Raw genomic sequence first — 16,624 nt, 5'->3', positions numbered from 1 at the left:
CCCTTTGCCTTGATGACAGCTTTGCACACTCTTGGCATTCTCTCAACCAGCTTCACCTGGAATGCTTTTCCAACAGTCTTGAAGTAGTTCTCACATATGCTGAGCACTTGTTGTATGCTTTTCCTTCACTCTGCAGTCCAACTCATCCCAAACCATCTCAATTGGGTTGAGGTCGGGGGATTGTGGAGGCCAGGTCATCTGATGCAGCACTCCATCACTCCTTGGTCAAATAGCCCTTACACAGCCCCTGGAGGTGTGTTGGGTCATTGTCCTGTTGAAAATCAAATGATAGTCCACTAAGCGCAAACCAGATGGGATGGTGTATCACTGCAGAATGCTGTGGTAGCCATGCTGGTTATGTGTGCCTTGAATTTGAAATAAATCACAGACACCGTCACAAGCAAAGCCCCCCCACACCATCATACCACCTTCTCCATGCTTCATGGCGGGAACCACATATGCGGAGATCATCCATTCACCTACTAAGCGTCTCACAAAGACACAGTGTTTGCAACCAAACATCTCACTTGTGTCCTTTAGTAGTATTTCTTTGCAGCAATTTGACCATGAAGGTCTAATTCACACAGTCTCCTCTGAACAGTTGATGTTGAGATGTGTCTGTTACTTGAATTCTGTGAAGCATTTATTTGGGCTGCAATTTCTGAGGCTGGTAACTAAATGAAATAAAATTAAAATAAAAAATTACCTTGAATGAGGTGTCAAAACTTTTGACTGGTACTGTATATTATCAGAAAGTCGTCTCTTTCTCTCAGCTTTTCTTTTCCAATAATTTAACCAGAGTATAAATATCATAATGACTATGGCTGTTATCCGATTATGTTGGTAATCTCTTCCACTCATATTTCACATATTTGTATCTACTCTGACCACACATACTATAGTAGAATATAACGTCAGACAAATTCATCTTAGAGGACATGTGCATCCACATTAGAATTAAACCATTTTTCCTCTACTGGAGGGAGTTAGCCAACAATTTACAGCCCAATATCAAAATTGTTCTTCAGGGTTGCAAATTGCCATCACATCACACACTAGTGCTGCTGATCAAAACAAAGAACTGGGCTGCCATGGCCTTTTCCAGACCACACACACCAATCGCTGCTGCTGGATCCTGATCCCTTCCAAGTTCTGGCCTTCAACAAGTCTTTTACTTTCACAGCTATATGTACTGCATTTAATCCTGTAGTTGCCGCCGTTCAGTTATTTGGAAGGGTGCTGCACACCCAGGAAAGACGTTCCCTGAAAGAATGGTCAAATGTATTACCATGAAAAATGCATGTTAGGGAGTTTATATTCACAAGAACCATGGGGCACACCTACAGCCGACTGCTGGAAAATAATTAACTGATTAGAAAAATCTTATGACATTGTCCTTGACATGCTCTTGCAAGGCAATAAGACAGACTGTGTGCTTCTCACTGGAGAATGACTTGAATCTAAAGTAGTACTTCAGTAGACCTTCTGGGGAAATGGAAAAGGGTGATTGTGAATAACCTCGGAGCATGGCCACCCTTTAGAACCCCCAGTGTGCTCCTCCATAAAGACAGAGTGAGAGCGGGAGGAGAGGTAGAGTGACACCCTTATTGTGTTGGGAAAATCAAATACGGAGTACTTTGAATCCTTGTTTAAGGGTAGAGAGGAATCACCCTCTGGCTAGATCTGTTGCTGGTGTAAATTGGCCTTGTCTTACAGTGGGAGCCATGAATCGTGAGATATATGAATTTCGGGAGCCATGAATTTTGTGAGGGGAGAGTAATTTTTCACAGTGCAGTTGCACATCAAAGGGAATCCAATCAGGCGTGGAATATTTTTGAAACACTGAACAATGGGAATCACGTGATTCTGCGAAGCAAGGTGGTTGTCTGAAAGGAGCATCCAGATAAAACCCTCCCAATTTCTTCTAAGTTTGATAGAATAGTCAATTTAGTATATTTGCTTGAGGGGAAAGTTTATTTTCGTAGTATAATTGAAGTTTCTCAGCAAAGTCGGTGTTGAATTCAACAGGACTATCTCTGTTGCTAGCACTTCTTCAGCAAGCATGACGTTGAAAATGCAATAAATATTTACTCTGAGCTGCGCTTTGGTAGGTTGGTGGTAGATGGAAGGCCGTGTTGCCAAACCGAGTCCTTTGAAGAATGTCCCTGGTGTCAATTGGATACGTTGTAGTAACGTTGTTGTGTGATAGAAGGGATACTCTGTCTGTTCCTTCCTAACCTGCGTTTACTGCTACTGTTGCTAACTCAATGGCTAGAAGGTATCACTTCTGTAGTGAATAAGAGTTCAAAGTTCATACCATTCGCAACCAAAGCTCACGCTGATGTTGGCTTCGTTCTGTAGTTATTATCTGAACCATTCTGACATCGGACCGTCGTCCTCACATCCTCGGAACAGGAGGTTATATTGTCGTCAAGTGGAGCGAGAAGGGTGTGTCTGAAAAGTTTTATAACCCATGACTCTTCATAGGGGCGGGCAACTGATTGAGCAGAGCCCTAACCTTATGAAAACCCAATTCTCACATTTCAGAAGCTAAAATCACATTTCATCCCATCACGAATAATTTCATATTCAAACATTTAAATTGAACAACAATTCCATGTGAATTCGATAACTCTGATGTGTAGACCTTCTACTAGAGAGTTTATGTCATCTTATCATTGATGAGAATGTCTCAGATGACAACCGAACTGACATCATATTCATTAAGTACCACCGCATATGTTCAATTGGTCGGATTACCAGAATATAGTTAATTTCCCCCCACCTTCTGATGTTCCCAGAATCTCTATGTTAACCAAGGGGTTTGCAAATGTAACATCAGTAGGGTAGAGAGAGGAAAAGGGGGGGCATTTATGACTGTCATAAACCTATCCCCAGGCCAACGTCATGCCACAGTCATGTCTGTTCTAGTGGCCATTTGTGCTATTAAGAATTTTTATTCAACTTTCCCCCCCATTGTTTTTGTTTCTATTACTGTTTGTTTCTGTTTTTCTTTCCTATTTAACTTACTTTTATAGATGGGTTGGTGGGTGGGTGGTTTGGAGGGAGGGAGTGGAGGGGATGGATGCATGGATGGGAGCATGAGGGGTTGGGGTTACTGTTTTTTGTTATATCTGAACATGTATAAATAAAGTAGTTATTATTTTTTTTAAACAAGGAAGAGGCTGCATGAGTTGGATGTACGTTTTACACTCACCTACCCAGCTGTGCTACGCATTACATGGAAGGGAGCAAGACTGAGCTTCCTCAAGCAAAACTCAGAGGACCAGAAATAAGGGCATGGATGGCATAGCTATATTGGCCAGTGAGTTCACTATGGGACAGTGTTTGTGGCACACTATCGCAAAGACACTGAAATGACAATTCTGCAAACTAATAGCTACAGTATTTAGCTATTTCAGACTGTATAGCTACAATGCTATTTTTGTCACTCAGGGTCTAGCCGGTTGGCTACACAGTGACTGTATTCAAGTTGCCTGGTCAAAACTACCCTCAAGCATAGATGTCGGTAAATTAAGTAGATGGAACTAACAACCTTGAAAATATTTGAATTGATATGATTTTATATTGGTTCATAGAACTTGTTTTCCCCTTTACTTTATTTCTGCTTCAGTATTCTTGATAAAAATGACTTATTCTAAAACTGTACAAAAGGACAGAGCAGTGATACACCCATTAATGAGGGATCTGGGTCTGGTAGATATATGGAGACTTGTCGATCCAAGAGAGAAGGAATATACGTTTTTATTCACAACCATACATCTCATTCCAGGATAGATTACTTCCTAATTTCCAAGAGCATGACTAAAGAGGCGATTGATTGTAAAATAGGGGTTATTGCTTTGACTGGCCACACAATAGTGGAATTATGTATAGGCTGATATAAGAAAAGCATTCGATTTAGGATGAATACGTCCTTATTCCAAGACAAAACATTTAATCTTTCCCTCAATGAAGACCTTAATTGTTTTTTCCCCCCAAACAAACATTGGTTCCACTGATAAATTGAGTAGTGGGGGAGGCCTCTAAAGCTTATGTCAAAGGAAAAATAATAGCACAAACCAGTAGAAAGGGAAGATCGAGAAAGAGTTGAAAAACTAGTCTATCAAATTAAAGAGATGGAAAAAGTCACTGTTGAAACAAGTCTGTAGTCTGAAGTTTCAATTGCATGAGATCTACAACAAAAAGAATGAATATGTTTGAAAGTGGTGGGAAAAAAAACAGGTAAATTATTGGCTAGATAATTGAAACAAACAGATGACAGTTTTGTAATACCAGCTATTAAAAACATGGAAGTGGGGAGGTACTGACTAGTACAAAAGATAATAATGTGTTTTGTGACTTTTATTTGACTCTTTACAAGTCTGAATGTAACTTACACCCAGCTAAATTGAATGCCATTTTTTCAAAAAAATAAAGCTTCCGGGGTTGTCCCCAGATCAAATAAAGGATTTGGACACTCCTATACTATAATCTGAGATAAGAACAACCATCACCTCAATGAAGTGTGGGAAGTCACCAGGATTAGACAGCTTCCCGGCTGAGTATTAGAAGAGGAATATTGACGTATTAGCACCTATATTAATACGGGTGTACGCAGAAGCTCTGGAACTGGAGCAGCTACCTGACACTTAACAAGGCACTCATTTCATTCATTCTCAACAAGGATAGACCCCCCCACTGACCCAGTTTAATCGAAATTGATTGTAAGCTGCTCTCCAAAGTACTAGACATGAGGCTGGAGAAGGTTTGACCTCATATTATAAAGGTGAGATTTGTGTAAAAAAATAAATAATAATAAAATGTTAAAAAGTAGCACCTGCACAGAATCTTAGACGTTTGCGTCACCTCATGTGGCTGAGTCAAAAAGAAGATACTCAGGTGGCAGCCCTTTCCCTAGATGCAGAGAAGGCATTCGATAGGTTGGCGTGCAGCCTTTCGACGTATACCCTTGAAAAGTTTGGCTTTGGCCCTAGATTTATCAAGTAGGTTAAGATATTATACTCCAATACAATAACAGCAGTCCTCACAAATGGTATGCTCTCTTCCTTTTTTAATTTGACGAGGAGAACCCAGTGGGGCAGTCCTCTCACCTCTCCTTTTTACTCCATTTTTGGAGCCCTTGGCAGCAGCAATTAGAGCTGATTCAGGAATAAAAGGAGTGATGGGAGGTGCCAGAGAGCATAAACTGTTTATATATGCTGAAGACATAGTAACTTATTAGGGAACCGGCCACATCAATCCCTTTGGTTTTGAACACAATTGAGATGTTCTCACAGGTATCTGGTTATAAGATAAATTGGTAGTCAGAGTCTATGCCTGTATCCAATGTATGTCCTCCTGTTGCAATTACTTCATTTCAGTTAAAATGGGTGCCGTCAGGGATTAAATAACTGGGTATAACACTGAGCTACAGAATCATGCAAATTAATGTAGCCACTACTACAAAAAAATAAATAATCTTGATAGGTTGTTGCTTAATCTTACTTTATGGGGCAAACTAAATACTGTTAAAATGTTTGTGGCACCACAGTTGAATTGTGTCTATGATGCTCCCTGTGACCATCTCCCCCTTACTATTTAAGCAGTACAATGAAATGATTAAGTATTATCTTTGGGATGGGAAAAAAAACAGAATAAATGTCAACAAGTTACATGCTCCAAGGAATAAAGGAGGACTAGCATTACCCAATGTAGAACTATACAACATATCATTTGAAGTAGCCAAATTGGCCAGACACTGGGGCAATTACGATTCCCATTTGAGATGGACTCAGACAGAGGTTTAAGCCTATTGAGGCAATATCACAAAAACATATTCAGAGACAACCAAGTGAAGTGCACATCCGGTTTGGGCATGGTCTAAGAAGCTGCATGGGGTCTCTTATGAGAATTAACCTCTTGAAACTCTGGGGGCGCAATTTCATTTTTGGATGAAAAGCGTTCCTGTTTTAAACAAGATATTTTGTCACAAAAAGATGCTCGACTATGCATATAATTGATAGCTTTGGAAAGAAAACTCTGAATTTTCCAGAACTGCAAAGATATTGTCTGTGGGTGCCGTAGAACAGGAGCTACAGGCAAAACCAAGATGAAACGGCAACCAGGAAATGAGCAGAATTTTTGAGGCTCTGTTTTCCATTGTCTCCTTATATGGCTGTGAATGCGAGAGGTATGAGCCTGCCCTATCTATCGTTTCCCCAAGGTGTCTGCAGCATTGTGACGTATTTGTAGGCATATCATTGGAAGATTGACCATAAGAGACAACATTTTCCAGGTGTCCGCCCGGTGTCCTCCGTCGAAATTGGTGCGTCATTTTCAGCTGCTGGTATTTTTCCATGGGATTCTGAGGGGAAAGCGGGCTTCCACGAAAGGCATATCAATGAAGAGATATGTGAAAAAACACCTTGAGGATTTATTCTAAACAACGTTTGCCATGTTTCGGTCGATATTATGGAATTAATTCGGAAAAAGTTTGACGTTTTGGTGACTGAATTTTCGTTTCGTTTCGGTAGCCAAATGTGATGTACAAAACGGAGCGATTTCTCCTACACAAAGATTCTTTCAGGAAAAACTGAACATTTGCTATGTAACTGAGAGTCTCCTCATTGAAAACATCCGAAGCTCTTCAAAGGTAAATTATTTTATTTATTTGGTTATCTGGTTTTTGTGAAAATGTTGCGTGCTAAATGCTACGCAAAATGCTAAGCTAGCTTGCAATACTCTTACACAAATGCTTGATTTGCTATGGTTCAAAAGCATATTTTGAAAATCTGAGATGACAGTGTTGTTAAGAAAAGGCTAAGCTTGAGAGCAGGCATATTATTTTCATTTCATTTCCGATTTTCAGAAATCGTTAACGTTGCGTTATGCTAATGAGCCTGAGGCTTTATTCACGATCCCGGATCCGGGATGGGTAGTATCAAGAGTTAACCTCCAGAGTGATAACTTGTTAGAACAACATTTCATGTTACCAGGAATGTCACACTCCGCTTCAGTGTTATATAAAATAATCTCATATGCACAACATGGACATTGTGAGAAGTTAAGGTTGATTTGGGAGAGGGATCTTAATTGTGAGTAGGCTGTACGGAAAAATATTATTTCCAATGTAGGGTGGCGTACCAGGGATACAATGGGTAAATTTACACATAAGATTACTACTGGACCCCGGTTAGATTACATTAAATGGGTTTATTGTTAAATAACTTATGCTGGAAATGCAAGGGTGAAGTAGGTACCTTTTCTGCTAGTCTGCGGAGACTCCTACTACGTAACTGGAAGAGTGCACATTGTCCGAAATCAACAGATTGGCTCAAACTCATCGTGGAGACTGCATCTTATGAATCAATGATAGCAAAATTACCGGAGAGGAAAGGGAAATGTAGCATGACATGGGAACACTTTTTGAATGCTATAAGGGACCCGACGTGCGGTTGAAAAGCTAGGGAATAAGTTACAACAAATGTATGTGGAATGTTTTTTTATTATTTACAGTTAAAAATATATATATATAAAAAGTATTATTACTTTCTTATATTATTACTCATTTATATTTACTTGCTGTTTAATATCCCAACCACAGAGATATTGTTGAAAGGTGCTGTCTGGTTGGGTGTCATGTTTTTGTTATTAGTGTTATGTAATGATGTAATGTCATATCGACAAATGTATAAAACAAAACGGAAAATAATCAATAAAAAATACATAACATTCAGATGTTGTTAATGCAAAAATATATACTCTCTGAATCGGTTCTGGGGCTGAATTACATGTACCGGGATATTCATATGTGATTTACTGCCCCATTTGCGCAGAGGTGCATTAAACATTTGTCAATACCATACATTTATTTCAAACGTGGATATTTTGGACTGGGTTATACCATAACAGTTTTGTTCAATATTTCGTCTTGTTTATTTGCTGAAAGGTTTACACAGAAGCTGGTGTAATACGACAATTAGCTTCAAAACTCTAGTGGATAAACTTATATCATGTGCTCAAGACTGGCAGACATTCCTGTTTGACCGCTTTCCTGTTTGTCCATTTTCTTTTTGGCAGGCTGCGGCCAGGTATGGCTCATTCACATTAAGCATGCATTCAGACACCGAGAGCAGGAACAGCACGTTTAGTACAAAGAGACTCCCGGCTGAAATCTACCCGTCTTCTCCAGACAAATGGATTGCCTAGCATTTTTTTCATCATGTTACATGGACTGCTGGCTTTGGCCAAAGCGCATAGTTTTAGAATGAAGGACTTACTTTATTGACCTGACTGGACCTCTGTCATCAGATTGGAAGACAAAGGAAGCTGTAAGTCAATAACAGAGCACAAAGGCCCGCAGGCCTCGCCTTCAGGGTTGGGACTGTGAGTGTGGGTCAGCCCTGCCCACCTGGAGGGAGTATGGTGTGTGTGCTTGTGGAATACTCATTTCTGCTCAATCTGTCCCAGTCAAACTCTGCTGATCCAGAGAGATGGATGTGGTGATGATACGGCGAATTTACAAGAACCCTGTGAATCATGTGGAGATGTCACTTAAAAAGGTCAATGACTGAAAGGACAAGAGGTGATCGAGAGAGAAAATACTTCTGCGAGAATCTGACCAAGAATGAACCAGATGTCCATTGCGTAACAGTTTGGGAGAACGTCCTCAGAGCGTTTGCGGCAAACCTGGCACCGGTTTCATCAATGACTTTCATAACCACAGCAACATGGCGGAAGGTGTTACAGGGTTCTCCATTTGGCCTGGTGTGGCACTTCTGTTAGGACTTGACAGAACATCGTCTGACAGGTGCAAGAGAGCGAGAAAGCAGGTTGCCTTACCGCTGGCTCTTCCTTTTTTCTCTGCTTCATTACCTCAGTCAATTCTGACTGAGATCACTTGAAGGTCGGGCGAGAAAAAACACACCTGTGTAAACATTGAGACTTTTCCGGACCAAAAAAATTGGAAAACGATCCGCTATCAAAAAGGAGGACCAACAAAAACAAACAGCTGCCATACGTCCAAATCTTTGATTCTTTATTCTCTGCCGCACTGTGGGAATCAGACTCTAAAACCAATGCCATTGGTTGCTGTTGGCTGCCCTTGTGACCTGTACTTCCAACTCCTGGTGTTCCACCATTAAGAGACCAAAGTGAACATTCAATCAGCGCCATCAAGAGGACATTGACTGAGGGACGGGGGGGGCTCTGTGAGAGTGTGATCCAACACAAACACGCCATATTTCTGTCTATCTGGAAGTGTGTTTCCCAGGGGGCCCTGGGGGGCAGACAGGTTAATAATAACACCAGGGAAACAGAGCCAGATCTCCCTGGGACTGATGTGTCTGACAGCTGGTGCGCCAGAGAACACAAACGAGTGCATAAACAGGTGCGCACCACAGACCGACAGACGGAGAGGTGGTGGGAGTACAGAGAGATAGCTAGGCAATAGGGTGATAGCGGCGATACTCACTGTTCTTCCAGTGTGGGCAAGATGAGCTACTCTCTGAGTGTGTTTGTGTGGTGCCCATGTTTAGTTACGAAAATAACCTTGTCTGTTGTGTAAAGCAATGGATATCGCATTGTCCCTGAGAAAGGCAGTCACAATTATTCTGGTGGTTGTAATGCCTGTGTTGTACCTTGCCATGCTGGCCCATCCTCTCCAGGCAGATCACAGCATCCTCCCACAGCTCCAGTTTTTCGTAGATTAGCAGGGCTGAGCTCGTGCAGCCCAGGTCTGTCAGCAGGCTGGCCAGCTGCTTCTGTAAATGTGAGAGAGGTTCAGACATGGGATAAGTCATTTCATATTTAAACAGTAAAAAAAATATATATTATGTTGATGCCCCAGGAAGGACCCATCCTCACCCCCCTGCAGGAAAACCCACTCCTAGCTCTGCCACCGCTGAAAAAAATCCTGGGGGAAACACTGCATATGGATACACTCCACGAACCATCACAGCTCTGTCTCTGGTGGTAATGACCCTTATCACATTCATATCAATACAAGGCTCTCTTTTTTTTGTCACAGGATGCTTGGGAGAGTTGGTCTTCCCTAGCTGCTGTATTCAAGGGTGCAAATATGTACTGCCGTTTAGCAGTATTTAAGCTGCAGCCATCCTCCTGATTATTGTGCAAATAATAATACTACTACAGAACTGTTCTTAATAGAGGTCGACCGATTAATAGGGCTCTTTTCATGTTTTCATAACAATCAGAAATCGGTATTTTTGGACACCGATTTGGCCAATTTTTTAAATATATATATTTTTAACCTTTATTAGGCAAGTCAGTTAAGAACACATTCTTATTTTCAACGACTGCCTAGAAATGGTGGGTTAACTGCCTTGTTCAGGGGCAGAATGACTGATTTTTACCTTGTCAGCTCCGGGATTCAATCTTGCAACCTTACAGTTAACTAGTCCAACACTCTAACCACCTGATTACATTGCACTCCATGAGGAGACTGCCTGTTATGCGAATGCAGTAGAAGCCAAGGTAAGTTGCTAGCTAGCATTAAACTTAGCTCATAAAAAACAATCAATCATAATCACTAGTTCAACTAGTAATATCATCAACCATGTGTAGTTATCTAGCGTGTGCTGCGTTGCATATAATCGATGCAAAGCAGGAGGATGATTTAACAAAAGTGCATTTGCGAAAAAAGCACAATCTCTGCACGACTGTACCTAACCATAAACACCAATGCCTTTCTTAAAATCAATTCACAGAAGTATATATTTTTAAACCTGCATATTTAGCTAAAAGAAATCCAGGTTAGCAGGCAATATTAACCAGGTGAAATTGTGTCACTTCTCTTGCGTTCATTGCACGCAGAGTCAGGCTATATGCAACAGTTTGGGCTGCCTGGCTCATTGCAAACTAATTTGCCAGATCTTTACGTAATTATGTCATAACATTGAAGGTTGTACAATGTAACAGGAATATTTAGACTTAGGGATGCCACCCGTTAAGATAAAATACTGAACGGTTCCGTATTTCACTGAAATAATATACGTTTTGTTATCGAAATGAGAGTTTCCGGATTCGACCATATTAATGCCCAAAGGCTCGTATTTCTGTGTGGTGTTATGTTATAATTAAGTCTATGATTTGATATTTGATAGAACAGTCTGACTGAGCAATGGTAGGCAGCAGCAGGTTTGTAAGCATTCATTCAAACAGCACTTTCGTGCGTTTTGCCAGCAGCTCTTCGATGTGTTCAAGCATTGCGCTGTTTATGACTTCAAGCTTATCAACTCCGAAGATTAGGCTGGTGTAACCGATGTGAAATGACTAGCTAGTTAGCGGAGTGCGTGCTAATAGCGTTTCAAACGTCACTCGCTCTGAGACTTGGAGTAGTTTTGGGAAGGTGAACGGAAAACCTCTGGAGCAACGAACCGCATCTTGCTGTTTCTGCCTGGCCGGTTCCCCTCTTTCCACTGGGATTCTCTGCCTCTAACCCTATTACAGGGGCTGAGTCACTGGCTTACTGGGGCTCGCTCATACCGTCCCTGGGAGGGGTGCGTCACCTGAGTGGGTTGAATCACTGATGTGATCATCCTGTCTGGGTTGGCGCCCCCCCCCCCCCTGGGTTGTGCCGTGGCGGAGATCTTTGTGGGCTATACTCAGCCTTGTCTCAGGATGGTAAGTTGGTGGTTGAAGATATCCCTCTAGTGGTGTGGGGGCTGTGCTTTGGCAAAGTGGGTGGGGTTATATCCTTCCTGTTTGGCCCTGTCCGGGGGTGTCCTCGGATGGGGCCACAGTGTCTCCTGACCCCTCCTGTCTCAGCCTCCAGTATTTATGTTGCAGTAGTTTGTGTGTCAAGGGGGCTGGGGTCAGTTTGTTATATCTGGAGTACTTCTCCTGTCCTATTCGGTGTCCTGTGTGAATTTAAGTGCGCTCTCTCTAATTCTCTCTTTCGGAGGACCTGAGCCTTAGGACCATGCCTCAGGACTATCTGACATGATGACTCCTTGCTGCCCCCAGTCCACCTGGCGTTACTGCTGCTCCAGTTTCAACTGTTCTGCCTTATTATTATTGGACCATGCTGGTCATTTATGAACATTTGAACATCTTGGCCATGTTCTGTTATAATCTCCACCTGGCACAGCCAAAAGAGGACTGGCCACCCCACATAGCCTGGTTCCTCTCTAGGTTTCGGCCTTTCTAGGGAGTTTTTCCTAGCCACCGTGCTTCTACACCTGCATTGCTTGCTGCTTGGGGTTTTAGGCTGGGTTTCTGTACAGCACTTTGAGATATCAGCTGATGTACAAAGGGCTATATAAATAAATTTGATTTTGTTCCCCTTGCTCTGCATGGGTAACGCTGCTTCGAGTGTGGCTGTTGTCAATGTGTTCCTGGTTCGAGCCCAGGTAGGGGCGAGGAGAGGGATGGAAGCTATTGCCAGTATTACACATCCAATAGTCAAAGGTATATGAAATACAAATGGTATAGAGAGAAATAGTCCTATAAATACTATATTAACTACAACCTAAAACCTCTTACCTTGGAATATTGAAGTCTCATGTTAAAAGGAACCACCAACTTTCATATGTTCTCATGTTCTGAGCAAGGAACTTAAATGTTAGCTTTCTTACATATTGCACTTTTACTTCTCCAACACTTTGTTTTTGCATTATTTAAACCAAATTGAACATGTTTCATTATTTATTTGAGGCTAAATGGATTTTTATTGATGTATTATATTAAGTTAAAATAAGTGTCCATTCAATATTGTTGTAACTGTCATTATTACAAATAAATACATTCTTTAAAAATCAGACAATTAATCGTAGCGGCTTTTTTTGGTCCTCCAATAATCGGTATAGGCGTTGAAAAATCATAATCTGTCGACACACGCAGACACACACCAGTTGTATTCATTCCTTGCTGTGGTGCCATATGCAGGGCCGTGTCTTCACCCCCCGGTCGTGTCTATCTTTTATCTCTCCATCTCCACTATTATGACCTCACATCTATTTCCATTATCTTGTCATCTTCACACAAGGCAACATAGGCCCTATCCTTGTACCCTAACCCTGTCCCTGTACAGGGATCAACATCAGGGAAAATTTCAGAGTGACAACTAATAGTACTCGATAAAACTCAAACTTTCATTAAAACACACACATGCAGGGTACTCAATTAAAGCTACACTCGTTGTGAATCTAGCCAACATGTCAGATTTTTAAAATGCTTTTCGGCGAAAGCATGAGAAGCTATTATCTGATAGCATGCAACCCCCCGAAATACATGAAGGGGACGTAAACAAAAGAATTAGCGTAGCCGGTGCTACACAAAACGCAGAAATAAAATATAAAACATTCATTACCTTTGACGAGCTTTTTTGTTGGCACTCCTATATGTCCCATAAACATCACAATTGGGTCTTTTTTCCGATTAAATCCATCCATGTATACCCAAAATGTCCATTTATGAAGCCCGTCTGATCCAGGAAAAAGCACCTTTCCAAAACGCAACGTCATTTTTTAAAATTACAAAAGTAGCCTATAAACGTTGACAAAACACTTCAAACTACTTTTGTAATCCAACTTAAGGCATTAGTAAACGTTAATAATCGATCAAATTGATCACGGGGCGATCTGTATTCAATAGCAGTCTTGAAATGATGGTCGATATTCTCTCTATCATAACTTCCTCCGGTGGACTTGATGACAGGAAGTGCCTATTTCTCATTTCACCAAGGATTAACTTCAACCCAATTGCCAAGACTGGCGACATCGTGTGGAAGCTGTAGGAACTGTAAACAGGGAACTATCTATTTTCCCTTGCCATAAACAATACAGAGACTGGCGGAGGATTATTTTGTGTGTTTTTTTGTGAACAGTTTTCCTTGGGGTTTTGCCTGCTACACACGCTCTGTTATAGTCAGAGACATGATTTAACCAGTTTTAGAAACTTCAGTGTTTTCTAACCACACATACTAATCATATGCATATACTATATTTGTGGCATGAGTAGCAGGACGTTGAAATTTTCCACAATTTTTAACAAAAAGCTGAAAACATTCACAGCCTCTTTAAGAGGTTTTAAAGAGTGGGAGCTGAACCTGGAGCACAGTCTGTCTTGTCACAGACTGAATCCTAGGTTTCTGGGTTTTATCACCTCTCATCCTCTACTGTGATGTCCTCCCCATCCCGTCTCAGGGGTGACATATCACGCCCCACTGGGATGATGGGCCCCATAAATCTGATTTCACCCCCGTCCCATAACCCCACTCGTCAACCACCCTAAGGTGGGGAGACATGGGGAGACATGGGGAGCCAGGACGTGACACCAATGGCAAACGGCAGACATTTAGACTAATAGGACACACGGCAGCGCACATGCCATTTGTGCCTCTTTACCAGTTTCCAGGAAAACTCCTGATATTGTGGTTCCAGAATCTCCCTGAAAGCAGGAAGGGCTGAGACAGACAAGAGACAGTTTAATTATATGGGGATTTATTAATTCTGTAAGAAAATCTTAAAATATGTGCTATATCTCAACCCATCTTCCTGTCCCTCATCTCCCCACACAGCTTCTCTGTGCGCAGCCACGGCCATCGTTACATGCCGGGCACGCCTCTCGCTAAGGAAAAACACATCACAACAGCCCACACGATTCTCTGCCTTGCTTGCACTTTCAATTCCCCAGGCGGCAATAGGGTGCCTTCAATTCCAGCTTTATTGCCGTTTGCCATTATTACATGAAGCCTGGGCGATGTATCCTGCCCCACTGATTTCTCTCTTTCACTGTCTTTTACATTCCCTCCCTCTCAATCTCTCTACCTCTTTGTCATATCTCTTCCTCCCTCCTTTTATTACAACCCCACAATCTCTCGCTCCCCTTCTCCCCAGCTATCTCACTCATCTCCACTCTCCTCCCTCATCCGTTGACTAGCGAGGCCTGTGCCTTTAAATATACACTACTGTTCAAAAGTTTGGGGTCACTTACAAATGTCCTTGTTTTTTGTCCATTAAAATAACATCAAATTGATCAGAAGTACAGTGTAGACATTGGTCTTGTTGTTCCTGTTCTGAGAAATGAAGGCTATTCCATGAGAGAAATCCCCAAGAAACTGAAGATCTCGTACAATGCTGTGTACACATTTCTGTGAAGGGAGTAGAAGGGAAAATGTGAGCAAATTAAACTGCTCAAAACACCTTACTTAATACAAGGAAGGAGAAACTGACTGGGCCAAGACAGGTGCTACAACAACATAAATAAACACACCCATGGTCAACAAACCATCTTTCTGCTTGCTACAAATACAGAATAACAAAAAGGCTAATCACTCACTCCTCATCTACCGGAATATATACACAGACCGAGAAAAACAGACAAGCCTTACATGTAACACCATATAAAGACTAACAGGTTGATGCAGCTTCTACCCTGAGGGGCACTAACTGTCTGGTAGTTGGAGGACAAAGACGTACTGTTTTAGTGGCCATCCTGCAGTGGAGGCTGGCCATTTGGTGGCATTTGGCTTGGAAGCAGCCGGCACTAACAGGGAGCTTCAGCCTGACAGATATATTGTCTGAATGTCGAGTGTCCAGATTAGATCAAGGCTCTGACGCACTAAATCCCATATAACCAGACATGTGGTGATGGCTGAGACTCCTCTGGGGACAACGCGGTAGTTGTCCTCGGGCAGGAGGTCGAGAAGACAGTCACAAAGCAAGGGCAGCATCCGTCTTCAAGTCACGGACTACCGTCAAAGGTGTGGTTGTTCAAAGAGAGTCCCATCCTTTTCTCCCGAATTAGTGTTCACGCATACAACCCTGATGTAAATAACTGTCTAATCGTGACCATGACTTCCAATGGGTCAAGTCACAAGTCAAAGCTTTGATGGAAGACATTGCTCTGTGTGGTACTTCAGTTACAGTGAGTCTGCCCTTAAAATTAAGTGCACAATCACAGTGGAGCGAAACCAATTCATAAATCAGAAACCCAATCAGCAGTGACGTGGTTATGATGGGGTGTTACCTGGACAGCCCATCTGGGAGGAGCCTGGCAGCAGTAGAAGAGTTTCAGACGCTCCGTCACAGGACAGCTCCTCTCCTCAAAGTAATCCACTATAGTCTGGAAAAGAGGAAAGACATCCAGCGTCAACTAGAGAGTCATACCCAGGCAAAGCCTCATTACTAAATCCCCAAAATGACAGACTTAAACTGCAAAGTTGGTAGAGCAAGTCAAGAGCAAATTGAAATGTACTGATTGAGATGTGAGGTCAACCGGTCTAAAAGCCCATTGATTGACAGTGTCCAACCCTGATATCTGGTTGAGTTCTGTGTTTCGTCTCAATCTGTGTTGTTCGGGTTGTTAGGTACTCAATGAACACTGGCTGAGGGCAAGGTATAAACAGGAAACAACTCTCACCGTCACAGCAAATGAGCCACTGCTGGATGCTATCCAATTGTTAATGTCTCATCCTCAGTCTCATTTTATCAGCGGGCCATCATGCAGAGCAACAACTCACATTCTGCTTGCTATCTGAGGAGACAATTGTCTGTGCCTAAAATTGGGCTTGACTCACAGTTATGTCTAACATCAATGATCCAATACCATGGCTCATAAACCTCAACCAAACAGCAAATCCCAGACTAGGACTGGGTCC

The 16,624-nt window shown here is 42.0% G+C and overlaps 1 protein-coding gene across 1 annotated transcript in view; it reads right to left on the bottom strand.

The window, feature by feature from the left end:
- Positions 1-16,624, bottom strand: part of ttc27 (tetratricopeptide repeat domain 27) — a 116,688-nt gene that overhangs the window by 18,209 nt on the left and 81,855 nt on the right. The window contains exons 11-12 of the mRNA XM_064932362.1: positions 15,994-16,089; positions 9,642-9,764 (exon numbers count right to left, since the gene is read on the bottom strand). Coding sequence (XP_064788434.1) covers positions 9,642-9,764; positions 15,994-16,089 — 219 coding nt within the window. The remainder of the gene's footprint in view (positions 1-9,641; positions 9,765-15,993; positions 16,090-16,624) is intronic.

The sequence above is a fragment of the Oncorhynchus masou genome, chromosome 23 (genome assembly GCF_036934945.1).
Source record: "Oncorhynchus masou masou isolate Uvic2021 chromosome 23, UVic_Omas_1.1, whole genome shotgun sequence".
Lineage (NCBI taxonomy): Eukaryota > Metazoa > Chordata > Actinopteri > Salmoniformes > Salmonidae > Oncorhynchus > Oncorhynchus masou.
The sequence above is the reverse complement of the archived record's forward strand: the minus strand, read 5'-3'. Positions and strand labels throughout refer to the sequence as shown.